General features: G+C 38.1%; 1 protein-coding gene across 1 annotated transcript in view; it reads right to left on the bottom strand.

Moving 5' to 3' along the window:
• Positions 1 to 657: 657 nt before the first annotated feature.
• The window catches only part of ZMYM4 (zinc finger MYM-type containing 4), a 79549-nt gene continuing 62771 nt past the window's right edge, over positions 658 to 17435 (bottom strand). Inside the window, exons 25-28 of the mRNA XM_007947662.2 lie at positions 9533 to 9644; positions 7859 to 8107; positions 1719 to 1848; positions 658 to 865 (exon numbers count right to left, since the gene is read on the bottom strand). Of these exons, the coding sequence (XP_007945853.2) occupies positions 658 to 865; positions 1719 to 1848; positions 7859 to 8107; positions 9533 to 9644 (699 nt within the window). The remainder of the gene's footprint in view (positions 866 to 1718; positions 1849 to 7858; positions 8108 to 9532; positions 9645 to 17435) is intronic.

Raw genomic sequence — 17435 nt, forward strand, 5'->3', positions numbered from 1 at the left:
GGCTAGACCCAAAAAGTGAAAGGGACGTCTTACTGTGTTAACAGCAGTGTAGGCCTTTTCCCCGGATGTGAGGGGCCCATGACAAAAGCACCAGAGGCTTCTATCCTTCACATAATTGACTTGGCAGTGAAAATAAAAATCAAGACCACTTCACTCTCTATCTTTTAAAAAAAGTTGAGTATTTTTATTGGGTCTTCAAGTCTGGGTCCCATAGTTCTCATCTGATGTCACTCTTAGCTCTGTACTGATTTCTCCCTGACTTTGATGGAGGGCTTGCCCAAGTAGTCTATTGCAGCCAAGGTTTTACTCCAAAGCTACCTCTCTAAAGTCTAAGGTTACTATGGTAGAGTTTTATACAACAATTTTCCTTAAAAATATTCCACAATTTGTTATTCCCAAACAAAATAAGATTATGCACCACTCAGAGAAATTGGTTAGTCATTCTGAAGATGTCTAAGAACTCTATCACTGCCAAAGAACAAAACTTCTTGGTTCATATTCTTTCCTTCGGTTTTCATTTGCAAATCCACACTGTGGGTCACGAGTCCAGTGGTCAAGTCAGGAGGACTTGGGCTTATACATCATTTTCCAGCGGCTGGATGCATTCACAGTTTGGTGCACACCAATGTGTATGAAAATAGGAACCTCAATTCCATTTTAATCTGATAATTCAACATCAGAGTCTTCGGATTTGGCTTTAGCAAGTTCTTCATGTACCTCCCTCACCATGAGAATACGTGTTAACATCGTGTCCAGGGTCCCAGGGTCTATCGGGAATGTGGAATACCACATGGGGCTATTCGGGACACACGAGCGCTCGGGTTGAAGATAAAACACATCATTCCTCTGCTTCACACTTTCAGAACTACCCACAAGGGAAAAAGAAAAAAGAAAATTGAGGATCAGAAAGTATACAAAATATGTAATTATTCTTCGGCATAATGGCTTCAACTTTTCCCCACTATGACTCACTCAATAGATGATTAGCATACCCATAGTGATAAGCAGGTTTATAGGCATTTTTCCCCCAGGAATAATCTGTAACTCTGTTATCTATTCTCAAACACCCAAATAAACACTCTGGATTGGAAGTAAGTGTAATATTAATAGAAGACAAAGTGTGAAATCTTTCAGAAATGTTAGTACTTACATTATTATGAGGAGTAATGAAAAATTCAATGAACATGTGACACTGTAGCTGAGAACCACATATCCTCAGTGACCAATAACTCAAGGGCACTCAGTACATAGTGTCAAAGGGTAAGTCATTCATATTTCCTTTGGAAAAAAATGCTTTAGTGTGACCTTTACAACTGTACACTTGCTAGGTTTGTGTAAGAAAAGCATTACTCAAAAAGTTTTCAATTCTTTAAACTACTTTTCTATCTAAAGATTCAGCATTATAAGTGCTCCTTGAAATTTCTTTTCTAAATAATAATAAAGATATCATGTAAAGTTTGAGCAACAAGTGAAAAGGTAAAAAAATAATAATGATTCCTGCTTTTGAAGAGATTTTTCAGGAAAAAAAAATCATCAAGATAAGGCAATTTGTTTCTTATTCAACAATCCAGACACATGAGACTGGGCTATTCATGAAATTAGAGGTAAATCCTTGTATAAAGTCAAGCTAGCTACAATTCTGATGACCAAACATCTGAAATCCAAAACATGTTAACTATGTGAAATGGGCTGATCTCGTTCAGAGGAAGATCACTCACCATTTTGACAGGTAAAACTCATACAGCCGGACTGGGCATCTTAGTGGGTTGTCAGTATTCTCTGCCATCTCCACACCCACTGGCACCTCATCATCTTCATTTCGTTTCCTCTTGCCAACAGTTAGTTTATCTTGGAACAAGAAATAATAAGGAAAGGGTGTTAGAAAAGTCTTCTCTTCAAGTCTGAAAATGCCCAGAGTTCTGCTCCATACTCAGAACTTTCACTCCCTCCTCCCTCTCATTTACTCACCCAGTCAACAAGTATTTACCAAGCACCTGGGGGGGGGGTGCCCTACATTATTTTGAGTGCGGGGTTCACAGCAGTGAGTAAAACAAACTCCTTGTCCTATAAAAATTATGTACCCTTGCTCACCAAAGCGGTGGTACCTTTGGTAAAAAGCAAGGTGCTAGAAAATATGTCTGAATTCTGTGGCTGACTCTGTTAATAGACTTTACTAGACACAGCAAGATAAAGCAGAAAAGAGGGCTCCATTGTCCATATCCTACAGCAGAGAACAAGGCAGATGTCATCTCTCTACCTGAAAATACCTCCATGGTGGGCGCTAGTACCTGTGGGCATTTGTTCAAACCTTTTATTTGTCATACCATTATGAGTAATGGCATCTTTATTGGGAAAAGACATTTGATAAGAAAAGAGCTCATCATTTCTCATCAAAAGAATTTTGTAGAGACCAAGAGTTATCACAAAGCAGCCAGGAATGGGGTGTGGAAAGCATGCTGTTTCTTTCCCACTTTTCCATTCAATATTCTAGAGACAGGGAATGAACCTGAGAATCCAAGGAAAGTTTTCTCCTGTTTTTAACAGGTGGCACAGAACTCTCCCCAGCTCCCTTTAGTAGATACTACTTTAACAAAGTTCACTCCAGTCTTATTTCGCAGCTACCTAAATACAAAGACTGTGCTCATTATTCATTCAGAAAACAAGCTAAATTTACTATCAATCTTTGTTTTTTAATGCATTTTATTGAAATATAACTTATGTACAATGAAATACACAAAACTAAAGTGACATAGGTCAATGCATTTCTTTTTTTTGCAGTCTTCCCTCCCCACTACTCCCACCCCTGGCAACCAAAAAAGAAAATTTCCCTTCATATATAAACCTTTCCTTGACCCTCCACAACAATGAACTAATACTATTTGTCCTTCTGTGATTGACTTATTTCACTCAGCATAATGTCCTCCAAATTCATCCATATTATGTGGTGTTTTTCAGACTCTACATTATTCTTTAGTGCTGCATTGTTGTTATGTGCCGTCAAGTCAGACCTGACTCATAGCGACCCCTCCTTGGGTTTCCGAGGCGGTATCACTACGGAGGTAGATTGCCCCATCTTCCTTCCGAGGAGTGGCTGATGGGTTTGAACCGCCAGCCTTCTGGTTAGCAGTCAAGTGCCTTAGGCACTACGCTACCAGAGCTCCCTTAGTGCTGCATAGCATTCCAGTATGTGTATGTACCATAGTTTGGTCATCCACTCTTTCGCTGATGGGCACGTAGATTGTTTCCATCTTTTTTGCTACTGGAGATAGTGCTGGGATGAACAAGAGTGTGAGTATATCCGTTCCCGTCCTGGCTCTCACCTCTCTAGGATATATACCTAGTAATGGGATTGCTGGGTCAAGTGGTATCTCCAATTCCAGCTTTCTAAGGAATCGTCATACTGCTTTCCACAGTGGTTCTATCACTTCACAGTCCCACCCGCAGTGTATGAGAGTCCCAATCTCTCCACATCCCTGCCACCATTTGTTGTTTTCTGTGTCGCTGAATCTTGCCATCAGTGCTGGGGTGAGATGGTATCTCATTATTGTTTTGATTTGCATCTATCTGATGGCCAATTATTGTGAGCATCTCTTCATGTATTAACTGGCCACCTGAATATCCTCCTTGGTGAAGTGTCTATTCATGTCTTCTACCCATTTTTCAATTGTATTGTTAAGTCCTCTGGTGTGGAGGTGTTGGAGTTTTCTATAAATGTTAGAGATAAGTCCCTTGCCAGATATGTAATAAACAGGCAAATATGAATTTGTTGCTGTCATTTTTGTTACGTGTTTTTTCATGGTGTCGATTTCTTTGTTCCATATAATTTTCTATGCTGAGCTTGTTTTGTTTATGAATCATCACTTCCTTCATTGCTATTGTTTGGTCCTCGTTTTTATTCTGATGTGAAGGTTTATCATTTTTCTTTGAAGTTACCCTGTGATTTATAGTTTTCTTCCCAAGTTTAGAAAAGTCTATTCTATCTTGTAGTTTTTTTGACATCCCTTCCATCTAGAAGTTCTGTAATGACAGTTTTTTCCCCTCTTTCTGGTTTGTAGTTGTCCTCAATTGTCCATTGATGTTTCTGGTTCCCAGTGTACATCTTGTAGGCTCTTTTACTTTGGATACTTCCATAGCTGGGTTTGTTTCTGGGTTATATCATCATGTGTTAATGGTCAGTTGTTGTTGGCTGTTGTTGTTTCTCTGTCCAAAGGGCACCCTTTAGCATCTCTTGTAAGGTTGGTCTGGTTTTAACAAATTCCTTTAATTTCTGCTTATCTGGAAGGGTCCTAATTTCACCATCATATTTGAGGGACAATTTTGCTGGGTACATAATTCTTGGTTGGAAATTTTTCTCTTTCAGAGTTTTATATATACCATCCCATTGTCTTCTTGCCCGCATGATTTCTGCCAAGAAATCTGAGCTTAGTCTTATTGGTTGCCCCTTGTAGGTAACTTTTCGTTTTTCCCGTGCTTTCAGAAACCTTAGGCTTTTTTCATTTTGTTTTGATCTTTTTTCTGATTGATCCCTTTCCAAAGAAGTATTCAGGTATTTGCCTTCAATCTCACTAATTCTGTCTTCCACTGATTCAATGTCTTAACCTATTTCTGAAAATTTAGTATTAATCTTCTGAATTTCTGTGTGTAGATTTTGTATCATTTCTAATTTTTCATTTATTTTGTCATCTTGTCCTTGAATTGTCTTTCAAAATTATTTTAGGATTTCTCCATGTTTTCCTCAATTTTGTCAGTGTTTTCCTTGATCTGCCTCTCAATTCGTTGAAGATACCTAAATATAATTCTTTTGAGTTCCTTCTCAGGGAGTTCCAATGCTGCGTCTTCCTCAGGGATGTGTTTTGGGTTTGTATCCTGGTTCTTTTCTCTCCTGCTTTATCTTGCTTCTTTGAGTGCACTGTGATGCTATGCTGCCTCTGAGGCATTGTGAAGTTTTGTGTTTATATTTAATTGGTGATTGTATGAAGTGACTTGCCCATAATTTTAGTTTTCTTTGTTTTATCTGTATGTTATCTACATAAGCAGGGTACTGTGCTGTGCTCCTCTATTCACTAGTTGGCAGCACTTATACACTCACCACCTGTCTCCTTTCCTGTTGTCAGCCTCTCATATGTCCCTGCTGAACTCGACAAACAGAGCCTATTCTTTGGTCCCTGGAATCCAAATGACAATGCTATCACTTTAAAATCCAAAATGGCTGCCACTTGTAAATATTCAAAATGGCTGCACCCTTGGTCACTTTAAATATCCAAAATGGCTGGCACTTACAAGTATTCAAAATGGCTGCACCCTCAATCACTATAAATCTCCAAAATGGCTGCCACATGTAAACAATCAAAATGGCTGTGCCCGGTAGACAGTGGAAAGTCCACAGCTTAGGTTGTCTCCCTTCTTGCTGTTTCCTTTCCTAGTCATAGGCCACCAGTGCAGTAATCCTTGCAGCCCTTGGTGACCAGGGCTCATCTTTAGATCAATTCACAGGTCCCAACAGCACTTGGAAATATTCAGGCTGTTGGTCCCGTCAGACTAGCTGACAGATTGCAGCTCCGACCATCTCTGTACTCACTGTTTTTGTTCAGGTTTTTCCACTAGTTGGTGCCTAATCCACTTCTGTATAGTTCCTTTCAAAGCTCAGGGCTCCAGGATTACCTTATGTATCTCTGTCAACTGGTTTCTCTTTTTTTTGTTGAAGAGGGTCTGTGTCACTTATCTGCCTAGTCCTCCATTTTCTCAGAAGTCCTGAATTTATTACCAATGTCGTCAAGGATTTAAATCAGAAAACTGGGAAATGTTACCTGACTACCTCTCTTTTGCCCAATTAATATCAATTAAGAAAACAAAGTGGGCTATATATGAACATGAGAAACTAGTTTATTTCTCTTGGAGTTGGGATTTCTGGGTCCATGGGGTTGGGGTGATCCACCCAGGCCATTTGCCCGTAGGCGTCCTTTGGAAACTTTAGCCTTCAAGGAACTAGATTTCTTGACGTTATTTCAGGACAAACAACAGCCTAGTACGCATCTTTTTGCCTTAGGCATTGGGCTCTTTTGGAGCATTATCTATGTGCAGCCAGTTTTGAGAAGCGGGAACTCCAGGGTCTGACAGGAAGCTGTGTTTTAGCATGTGTTATGGCATGCCCTTAATGGCTGTTTTTAACAAATGATTGACCCAGAAGCCCTGCACCTGCTCTGAGAAACCAACATGGAAGGAATTTACAATGACCTTCAAGAGACTACCCTGCAGAGACCCCACCTACATAACCTGCTTTCACTATCTCCTCTTTAGAGAGTAAAATTGAAGATATTCCTAAGTGTATCTACTCATAATAAATGTATTCTATTTGGTGTTTCTCTGCATTTTAACAAATGAAACTAAGGAAATAGGACATAGACATTAGGAGAAAAAGCATGATAGCTTAGTTCTTTAAAGTAAAGGAGCAATTGGAAAAAAGATTACAAAAGTAAAACATCACAATTTTTTTTTCAGATTCAGTTTCACTAATTTTTTTTTTTTAGTATAACTATAACTGAGTTTTTTTTTTTTTTTAAATTGGGCTTTAGGTACAAATTTATAGAGCAGAATTTGTTTTACATTCAATATTTTGTGCACATTTGGTTTCATGATGAGGCAATCTACTTCCGTAGTGATACTGCCTCAGAAACCCAAGGAGGGGTCGCTGTGAGTTGGGTCTGACTCAACAGCACACAACAACAACAACAACAATTTTTCAGTAATTTTTAATTCTCACATTTAAAAAACACATTTCACTCTTACCACAAAGAAGTAACAACTGGATTTGGAGAATTTTAGAACTTACAGTTTTAGTCAAAATTAATATATTTAATTTCTAGTTGTATACTACCAATGGAGGAGCTCTGATAGCATAGTGCCTAAGGCAGTTGACTACTAACCAGAAGGCTGGCGGTTCAAACCCCCCAGCCACTCCTCGGAAGGAAGGTGGGGCAATCTACTTCCATAGTGATACCGCCTCGGAAACCCAAGGAGGGGTCACTATGAGTTGGGTCCACCTCGACGGCAAACAACAACAACTACTACTACCAATGGGAGCCCTGGTGGGAAGCAAACCACTTTGTGCTCTTAATTGATAATTGGGCTGCTAACCAAAATGTCTGTGGTTTGAACCCACTAGTGGCTCCACGGGAGAAAAGACCTGGTGATCTGTTCCCGTAAAGATTACAGTCTTGGGAGCAAGCCCTCTGGGACAATTGTAGTCTATCATACAGGGTTGCTATGAGTCCAAATTGACTTGAAAGCACACAACAACATCCTATAATATTAATTCTTTAAATATGAAAAATGAACTATTCATAGGCTTCTTTTGGAATACAAGATACACTTTCTAATAAAACTGTCACTGCTAATGTTATTATAAGTAGTATATCTAAGTCAGCTTTAAAGCTACTTCAGAATTTGACAATGTTAACAGAAAGGAGCGTACTGGTCAAAAGATTTAGAAACATTTAAAAGCTAAGCAGGCTTCTTTTAACTGGCAATCAACCCACTGGGTGCTTCTCAATCAGTGATTCTCAACCCTGGCTGCATATTCAAATCCTCTGGGAAGTTTTAAAACATAGATTATTTGGGGTTTACCCTAGACCAACTAACTCAGAATGTCTAATTCAAAAGCCAATGAAAATATTCTGAAGCAAGTAGTTCCTTTCATTTTGAGGCAAGCCTTTAAGTAGCCATGACAACATAAGACATTTAAATGCTACAACAAAGCTAAACTCTTCATGCCTAAAATGTTACGACTACCCTCTGTGACAACTCTCGATTTTAATACCAAATAAACAATTTCAAACAGAAATTTAAGACCACCACACACCTGGTTCCGACTCTGGCTTCTGTAGAGGTGGGAAGAACCTCAGATATGTCATCTTGGTACTGTACTTCAGAGTCCTGGTCCGTCTCATCACGTGGGCAAAGGAAAGCTTCAAGTGCTCACTAACATTCTTTAGTTGAAAGTATTTGGTGTTGAAGAAAAGAAGGGTATTCAAGAGGACGATTGGTGAGTAGGCACCCAGCTGTTTGCACTCCCACAAATGCTCTTCTTCAATGCGAGAGAACATGTAACCTGCACAGAAGAAGGGGGACACAACAGTACTTAGCCTCTACTAAACAGAACTAAGTAACTTCTCAAATTCTAGGACTGGAAGATGTAAAGGGAAAGAATGATTCTTTCCTTCTTCTCCTCCTCTTTCTTATGCAGATAAACATCAAGGGGACCACAAAGAAAAGAGCAGATGATTCCTCTCAAGGAGACACTATGATCATTTCCCTAAAAACAATTTCAATCTACTACTATTTTAGGACAGGGGCTGGCAAACTCTTTCTGTAAAGGGCCTGACAGAAAATATTTAGACTCAGGGTCATATAGCCTCTGTACAACTTTGCTGTTGTGGAGTGAAAAGAGGCATAGACAATATAAAAACAAGTGAAAGTGGCCACCGAGTCGATTCTGACTCACAGTGACCTCCACTGGGTTTTCCAAGGCTGTAAACCTTTTATGGAAGTAGACTGCTCAGTCTTCTTTCCGTGGAGCAGCTGGTGAGTTTGAACTGTTGCCCTTCTGGGTAGCAGTCACGTCCTTTATCTACTACACTACCAGAGCTCTGAGAATGTGGCTATGTACCAATAAAACTTCATTTATGAACACTGAAATTAGAATTTCATATGATTTTCATGTCATAAAATATTTTTTTATTTTTTTCCCCCAATCATTTAAAAATGTAAAAATCATTCTTCTGATTCCTGGTTGAGATCCATTTTACCGTTCAGTCTTAGAAGGCAGATACAGCCGTACCTCATGCCTTGTCTTAATTTTCATTGTTTAAGAGTGATTTATCTCCTGATAATTTACCTGGGATTTTTTTCTTAAAAAAATCTGAAGTACTGCAGAAGAATAACAATAATGTACCTTTCACTGCACCTTCCTCATGAAGCCCTTGAAATGCAGGTCTCTCCCAACATTTTCTCCTCAATCCTGTGTCACTGCTTCTTTATTCCATTCTTGGGAAACTATCCACAAACGTGAGTTTATCACTCCCAAATCTGTATCATTCTAGTCCCCTCTCTGAATGCTAAAAGCATCAAGGCACTCTGTGGCTCAGAATGCTTCAAAGGCACTCTTTTGTCCAACAGAAAGGGCCATCCATTCCTGAATGTCATACTCAACCTCTCCATTCACAGCTGAGGAACCTGAGACCAGGAGTAACTAAGAGACTTGTCTGACAGCATATGGTCAAAAGTAATTCTAAGAGTCGAATATATGGCAACCACTGGTCCAGTGTCAAGCTTTACTGACATGGCCAGATCAAAAAATTTTTCTAAAAAGTAAATGTAACCTCATGTTATTTATTTATTTTCATCATTTAGTATCTACAAAGGCACTAAAATCAACAGTAAGTCAAAGACTTTATCCTCACAAATTATTAATTAGGTCAGAAATAGGAAGTAAACAGTTCATGAAAACAATCAAAAGAAAAAATAATCGTCCTACCATTAGGAAGTATTGTAGGTTCCCATATTTTCAAAAGTTTGGTAAGTTCAATCATAAATCTGGAATAGGGCTCGGTAAATATGTTATCTATTCTACCATTTTCAAACAGGTACTATAAGAGAAAAAACAATTACATGTTGATACAAAGAAAACACAAGTTTGTATTTCATTTTAAAGACTACAGCTCATGCTTTATTTTTTTCCCTTACAGTATTGTTAACCATGATGATCAAAGTATTTTAAGGACACGTGTTACAATACCAGGATTCAAGTTAAAGGATCCCTTTAACAATAAATGACATCATCTTGTCCACTGAGCTTGCAAGGTAGTTTTTATTCTCCTTTTAAAAACATTGAAGATAGAAAATAACTGTAACAAATAAGTACCCTTTACTCAGTTCATATAACTGATATACTAAATGTTGATTTTAATGTATATTTCCCAAATATGTATGTACCTGCAGATGTGCTCTCAAGAGATATTTACTTGTTTTTTAGGTTAATTATAAGATCATTTCCTGATACTTAGCTAGTACCAGGTGACTGAAGAAAATCCTAATTAAAAAACTATTTAGTGCCTTCATACCACCTCAACTTTCTGCCCCCTGAATTTCTTCCTATTCCCTGTTCCCCATCCTCATCCTCAATAAGTTTAAGTCTAATGATAATGTTAAATATGCTGATTATAACCACATCAAAGGACCATATCACATGATATAAAATAAGGAACAGCATGGGCAAATACAGTTAAACTGTTCAAAGAGGCAGATCAGATAAAATCAATCTAGATGAGAAGTTACACAACAATACAAAGCAGCATTAATTACATACTAAAGATCTTTTGGTGTTTTTAAGGTTTGGTGTTTCAAATTTATGAATCCATGTCTATTTTGTTTTTCTGCTTTTCTTATTAAAGTATGACTTGGGGAAATATTTTATTTCCACTTAATTTTATTCTAGCTAATAAAAATTAGACACCACTTCAATGCTGATTTTTATAAGGCCTCTTCAAGGCAAATTTATGATCCTATTGCCAGATGACACTTTTGCTGTTGAAAAATACTCTTCTTTTAATAAAGTATTTCCAACTTAAGCTATCCTATCCTCATTAAGAAAAAATTTAAAATATAGAAAAAGTGAAAGACACAAATATACTCTAAAAAGGCAACTACAATTAATATTTAGGGATATTTCAATCTTTTAAAACTTTCTTTTATAAATACATAAAATTGACTTTTGTATACTTATGCATATAAGTACATATTAAACACATATTTTAACATTAACTACCTTGTAAACAAGGGCTGCATATACACTACATGGTAACCCAATCTGTTGCCTGTGGTATTCTGACCCCAATAGGAAACAAACCCCTGTAGCCTCCCTATTCCCCTGAAAGATGGTAGCCAACCATGCAGCTTTGAATGTGTGTTGCTCTAAAGAATTCTGCCAATAATCTTGCTCTCCAACAGTCCTGCCATAGTTCCTGAAAGTTTTAGGAGCCTGATTTGGGAGACTGGACTAGTGGCAGAACTCTAGAATTCTAAAAGGAGAAAACATAGTGATAAATCTTCATGACCCTGGATTTGGCAGTGGATTCTTACATACGACATCATGCTTATATAGTATACAAAAGAAAAAATAGATAAATTGGGCTTCATCAAAATTGAAAGTATTTTATAGTACATCAAATGACATTATTAAATTATGTTTACAAAGATAAAAGGTATTTAAAAGAACATTAAGGAAACAGAACCTTAACACATTAATTACATGCATGATGATATATCAATGCATTATGAATCATGATACAAAGTTGATTATGACATACCCTTAAGTAAAAAGAGTAGGTTATAGACACACAAATAAGAAATGATTCTTATTGTTAAACAACCGACCCCCTTTCCCTTTGCACATACGCAGTTTCCTTGTGTAGTTTTTTTTTTAAAGAGACATTTGCTCCCTATCTAGAGCAAAGAGTGAAGAAAATCAAATATGTAAGGAAACAATTAGTCCAAATGACTAATACACCACGCAGACCTCTGCCTTCATGACCCTGAGACCAGAAGAACTAGATGGTACCCAGCTATACTGCTGACCATTCTGAAAGGGATCACAATAGGAGGTCTTGGATACCTGTTGTTGTTGTTAGGTTCTATTGAGTCAGTTTTTACTCTCAGTGACCCTATGAACAACAGAATGAAACATTGCCCATGTCCTGTGTCATCCTCACAAATGCTGTTATGTTTGAGGCCACTGTTGTGGCCTCTATCTCAATCCATCTCGTTGAAGGTCTTCATCTTTTTCATTAACTCTCTACCTTACCAAGCATTATGATCTCTCTCTCTTTCCAGGGGCTCCCTTCTGATAACATGACCAAATCATGAGAGAGGAAATCTGGCCATTCTCGCTTCTAAGGAACACTCTGGCTGTTAATGTTCCCAAACAGATTTGTTCCTTCTTTTGGCAATCCATGGTGTATTCAATATTCTTACTGACACCATAATTCAAATGCATCAATTCTTCTGCAATCTCTCTTATTCATTGTGCAGCCTTCACATGCCTGTGGGGCTACTAACAATACCATGGCTTGGATCAGGCACACTTTAGTCTTCAAAGTGACATCTTTTGCTCTTTAACACTTGAAAGAGGTCTTCTGCAGCTGATTTGCCCAATGAATATGTCATTTGATCTCTTGACTGTTGCTTTCATGGGCACTGACTGTGGATCCAAGTAAAATGAAATTTTGACAACCTCAATCTTTTTTCCATTTATCATGATGTTGCTTATTGGTTGTTGCTGTCATGTGCCGTCAAGTTGTCTCCAACTCATAGTGACCCTATGCACAAAAGAACAAAACACCGCCTGGTCCTGTGCCAGCCTCACAATCCCTACTATATCCAAGCCCACTGCTGTTGCCACTGTGTCAATCCATCTCGTTGGTTGCTTATTGGTTACTCACTGCCATCGAGTCGGATCCGACTCAAAGCAACCCCGCCTTGGGTTTCCGAGTCAGTATCTCTATGGAAGTAGATTGCCCAATCTTCCTTCTGAGGAGTGGCTGGTGGGCTTGAACTGCCACTCTTCTGGTTAGCAGTCAAATGCCTTAGGCACTATGCCACCAGAGCTCCTTGCTTATTGGTTAGAGTGGGTGAAAAATATGGAATACAACTCAGAATTATGAAAAAGACCAGGCTTACTGGTCTGATATAGACTGTGGAACCCCCAAGACTATGGCTCTTAGTAACCATTCTACAAGCCTGGAATGGAATTCAACCCGGTGGCTCAACTTTCAGCCAAACCTTACAGACAGGCCTGTAAGGGGAACAATACCACCAACCAGGTCCACACTTCTTAGAACAATTAAGTACATGAGATGAAAGGGCAGCAATTGCTAGCAATAAAGCTCATAAGGCAGGAAGGGATAAGAAAGAAGGACAAACGGAAAACACAAGAAGGAAGTGGGAAGAATGTTGTTAACATTGTGGGGATTGCAATCAATGTAATGAAACAAAATGTGTATAAACTCTTGAATGGAAAACTAATTTGCTCTGTAAAGTTTCACTCAAATGATAAGAAAAAGTTTAAAAAGTTTGATATATATTGATCTGGAATGATATCTCTCTGAGAAAATCAAGATGCAAGAAACTGTATGGTATGGGTGCCATTTTGCTAAAAACTAAACAAAACAAAAACTATTAACAAACATCTATATACACGTATAAATGTCTGTATGAGCACAGAGGATATAGTATAGGACACCTAACATTGTGTAACACCAGCTCAGGTAATAGGAATAGAGAGAGAGAAATTTCCCGTTACCTGCTTTCATTACAACTACTTTTGTAATTTAAACAAAACAAAACTTTAAGAACAAATGTCTAAAATGAAGTAACAACCTTCATGTGAACAGAAGAAAATCTGACAAAGGAAGAAAAGAAAATCAATACTATCTAGACTTCTAATACCCAGAGATGATAACCCCTATTATTATTTTCGGTGGAATTTCATTTTCTTAAGTATTCCTGTGAGCATCACAATAAATGGAGAGAACATTGAGGTTGTCAAAGAATTCACGTTGCTTGGTTCTACAGTCGATGCCAACAGAAGCAGCAGTCAGGACATTAGACGATGTGTAGCATTGAGAAAGTCAAATGCGAAGGAACTGTATCAAGTGCTGAGGAGCAAGGATATCTCCTTGAGGACTAAGGTGCGCCTGACACAAGCCATGATATTTCCAATTGCCTCGTATGCATGTGAGAGCTGGACAATGAATAAGGAAGACCGAAGAAGAGTTGATGCTTTTGAGTTGTGGTGCTGGAGAAGCATGCTGAAAGTACCATGGACTGCTAAAAGAACTAACAGATCTGTCCTGGAGGAGGTGCACCTGAAATGCTCCTTGGAAGCAAGAATGGCCAGACTTCGTCTCACCTATTTTGGTCATGTTGTAAGAAGGGACCATTCCCTGGAGAAGGATGTCATGCTTGGTAGGGTGGAGGGTCGACGAAAGAGGGAGAGGCCTTCAACGAGATGGATTGACATGGTGGCTGCGATGATGGGCTCAATTATAGCAGGGATTGTGGGGCTGGCGCAGGATCGGGCAGTGTTTCGTTCTGCTATGCGTGGGGTCGCTATGAGTCAGAAACGACTCGATAGCACTTAACAACAACAATAACAACAAGTATTCCTGTGAGTAGTTTCTAACACAGGTGAGATCATAATAGATCTATATATATCTAAAAAAATAACAAATACAAATTATATGTAATTATTTATAAATAAGATTATAGATGACATGTATATCAATATTAAGGCTATGCCAATTTCCTTACAAGGATAAATCCTTATATTGATACACATAAAATCTGTAATCTTATTTTGGTCATTTAATGTTTTAATATTAGTATACTCATATGTTATTAGAAGTCATCTTATAAACACTTCTGGGTACGTAATATCAATTTTATGAATGTGATGATTTATTTAACTATGAGTTTGGTGGGCACTGAGGTTATTTCTAATTTTGTGCTCTGGATTCCAAAACAGTAGCTTTGAACAAACACCTCAAAACTGAATTACTGGTAAAAGAATGTAAACATTTAAAAAGTATTCTTGAATAAAACTTTGACAACTTAACAACAAAAAGACCCAATCATAAAATGGGCAAAAGACTTGAACACACATTTCACCAAGGAGGACATTCAAATGGCCACCAAACATGAAAAAATGCTCAGTGCCATTAGTCATCACAGAGATGCAAACGAAAACCATTTCACTCTCACTAGGATGACTGAGATATATGAAAAGAATGAAAAAGAAAATAACAAATGTTGTAGAGAATATGGGGGAATTTGGAACCCTTACCTTTTGCTAGTGGGAATACAAAATGGTACAGCTGTTTGGGGCACACAGTGTGGAGGTTCTTACAAACTGAAAAATAGAACTACCACTGCTGTTGTTGTTGTTGTTAGGTGCCATCGAGTTGTGTCTGACTCATAGTGACCCTATGTATAGCAAAACGAAACACTCCCCAGTTCTGTGTCAGCGCCACGATCTTTGCCATGCCTGAGCACATCATTGTAGCCAATGTGTCAATAAACCTTGCTGAGGGCCTTCCTCTTTTTCACTGACCCTCCACTTTACCAAGCATGGTATCTTTTTCTAGGGAATGGTTCCTTCTTACAACATGACCAAAGTAGGCGAGATGAAGTCTGGCCATTCTTACTTCAATAAGCATTCCAGCTACACTTCTTCCAGAATAGATCTGTTAGTTCTTTTAGCAGTCCATGGTACTTTCAGCACTAACATATGACCCAGTAATTCCACTCCTAAATATATACCCTAAGACTTCAAAGTAGAGACTCAGAGACTTGTACACCAGTGTTCATTGCAGCACTATTCACAATAGCCTAAAGGTTGAAACAACCTAAATGCCCATCAGCAAATGAATGGACAAACAAAATGTGGTACATACATATAAATGGAATACTTCTTAGTCAGTAGAAGAAATGAAGTCCTAATACATGCTACAGTATGGATGAAGCTTGAAGACATTATGTTAAGTGAAATAAACCAATCACAAAAGAACAAATATTGTATGACCTTATATAAAAAGACAAGAAAAGGCAAAAGTATAAAGACCAAAGTTTATGAGTGGTTACCAGGGGTGGGAGGAAGGTGAGAAAAGGGGGTTATTGGTGATGGAAAAATTGCACTAATTAAGGGTAGGGTTTGCAAAGCCTGTTGTTGTACCTGCTGTCATAAAGTTGTACATCTATAAAAAGTTAAATTGGCAAAAACCATATGACAGATATATTTACAATAATGACAAAATAAAAAGAATAGCTGTTGAGGCTGTTTATGTACAACCCAACTCCTCATGAGATTTGGTTTCTTGGTTTGAAGGTTTAGAATGATGGTTTCATGGGACATCCCAATTAATTAGCCTAATAACATGCTCAGTGCTTCTGCTCTATCTCTTATTTCCCTGCACAGTGCCTGGGGTCTTAAAAGCTTGCAAATAGCCATTCAAAGCACAACAATTGGTCTCTATTCACCTGAAGCAACAGAGGAAGAAGGAGAGTCAGAAACAGGAGGAGGATATGGAAGAGGATATGGAATGTGTGGCTAACAGGCTCCATGAACAAATGCCTTCTCTGCCATGAGACCACAAGAACTAGATGGTGCTGGGCTACCTTACTGAACATTTTGAGCAAAGATTCCACAGAAGAATCCTGATCAAAAGGGTGAAAACGCAGAAGAGTACTTCAAATTCTCATGGACTTTCTGAAGCCATGGAAGGATGAACCTTAAACCAAAAATATCCCCTGAAGTCATCTTGAACAATAGTTTAACTTAACTAATAATTAAGATATATCTGAGCATTATGCTCTTTTAAGAAGTATCTATATGAGATCAAACAGACAACAGCAACTTGAAAGATTAGATAGGAACATTTAGGGGCAATGAGTTTATGTTAATGAGGGAGGAACAACTCAGAAAAGTAAGGTGAGAAAGAACTGTCGCACAATTTGAAGAACGTAATCCACGTCACTAAACTGTACAAAAAGAAACTGCTGAACTGGTTTATGTTTTGCTGTGTACATTATGAACAACAAAAACAAAATAAAATTTAGAGAAAAGAAATACTTGGAAGATACTTAGACTGCTTTATCGAAAGTATGTATCAATGATCACCAGCAATGTAGGAAAATCCTCCCTCACAGAACTTTTATTAACAATAGGTTGTAATTTTTAAATCTATGCTAATATGACAGATATAATGGTATATTTATTATTTGCATCTGCCTTTATAAAAATTTAAATGAGATTAAAACCAAACCCACTGCCATGAAGTCGATTCCGACTCATAGCAATCTCCATTGGGTTTCCAAGGCACTAAATCTTTACAGAAGTAGACTGCCTTCCTTGGAGTGGCTGGTAGGTTTTAACCACCAACCTTCTGGTTAGCAGTAAAATGCCTTGGGCATTGTGCCATCAGAACTACCATATAAATTGAGATTATTACCCACCAGCCACTCCTCGGAAGAAAGGTTGGGCAATTTACCTCTGTAGTGATACTGCCTCAGAAACCCGAGGAGGGGTCGCTATGAGTTAGAATTGACTCGAAGGCAGTGAGTTTGGTTTGGTATATATATGTATGCAATCATCCATGATGCTTCTTTTCCGAATTGCTATATATGCTCTTTTTGTCCATTTACCAATAAAATGTATCATCCCCAATTTCCTTTATTCTACAGTCTCAATTCAGCTTAAGAAGGGCTCTATGTCCATATTGGTAAGGAAAAAGTCAAACTATCCCTATTTGCTGATGATATGATCCTATACCTAGAAAACCCAAGAGATTCAATCAAAAAACTACTGGAACTAATTGAGGGATTTA

This window comes from Orycteropus afer, unplaced genomic scaffold (genome assembly GCF_000298275.1).
Source record: "Orycteropus afer afer isolate SDZICR_OR568_19922 unplaced genomic scaffold, OryAfe1.0 scaffold00192, whole genome shotgun sequence".
Classification (NCBI taxonomy): Eukaryota; Metazoa; Chordata; class Mammalia; order Tubulidentata; family Orycteropodidae; genus Orycteropus; species Orycteropus afer.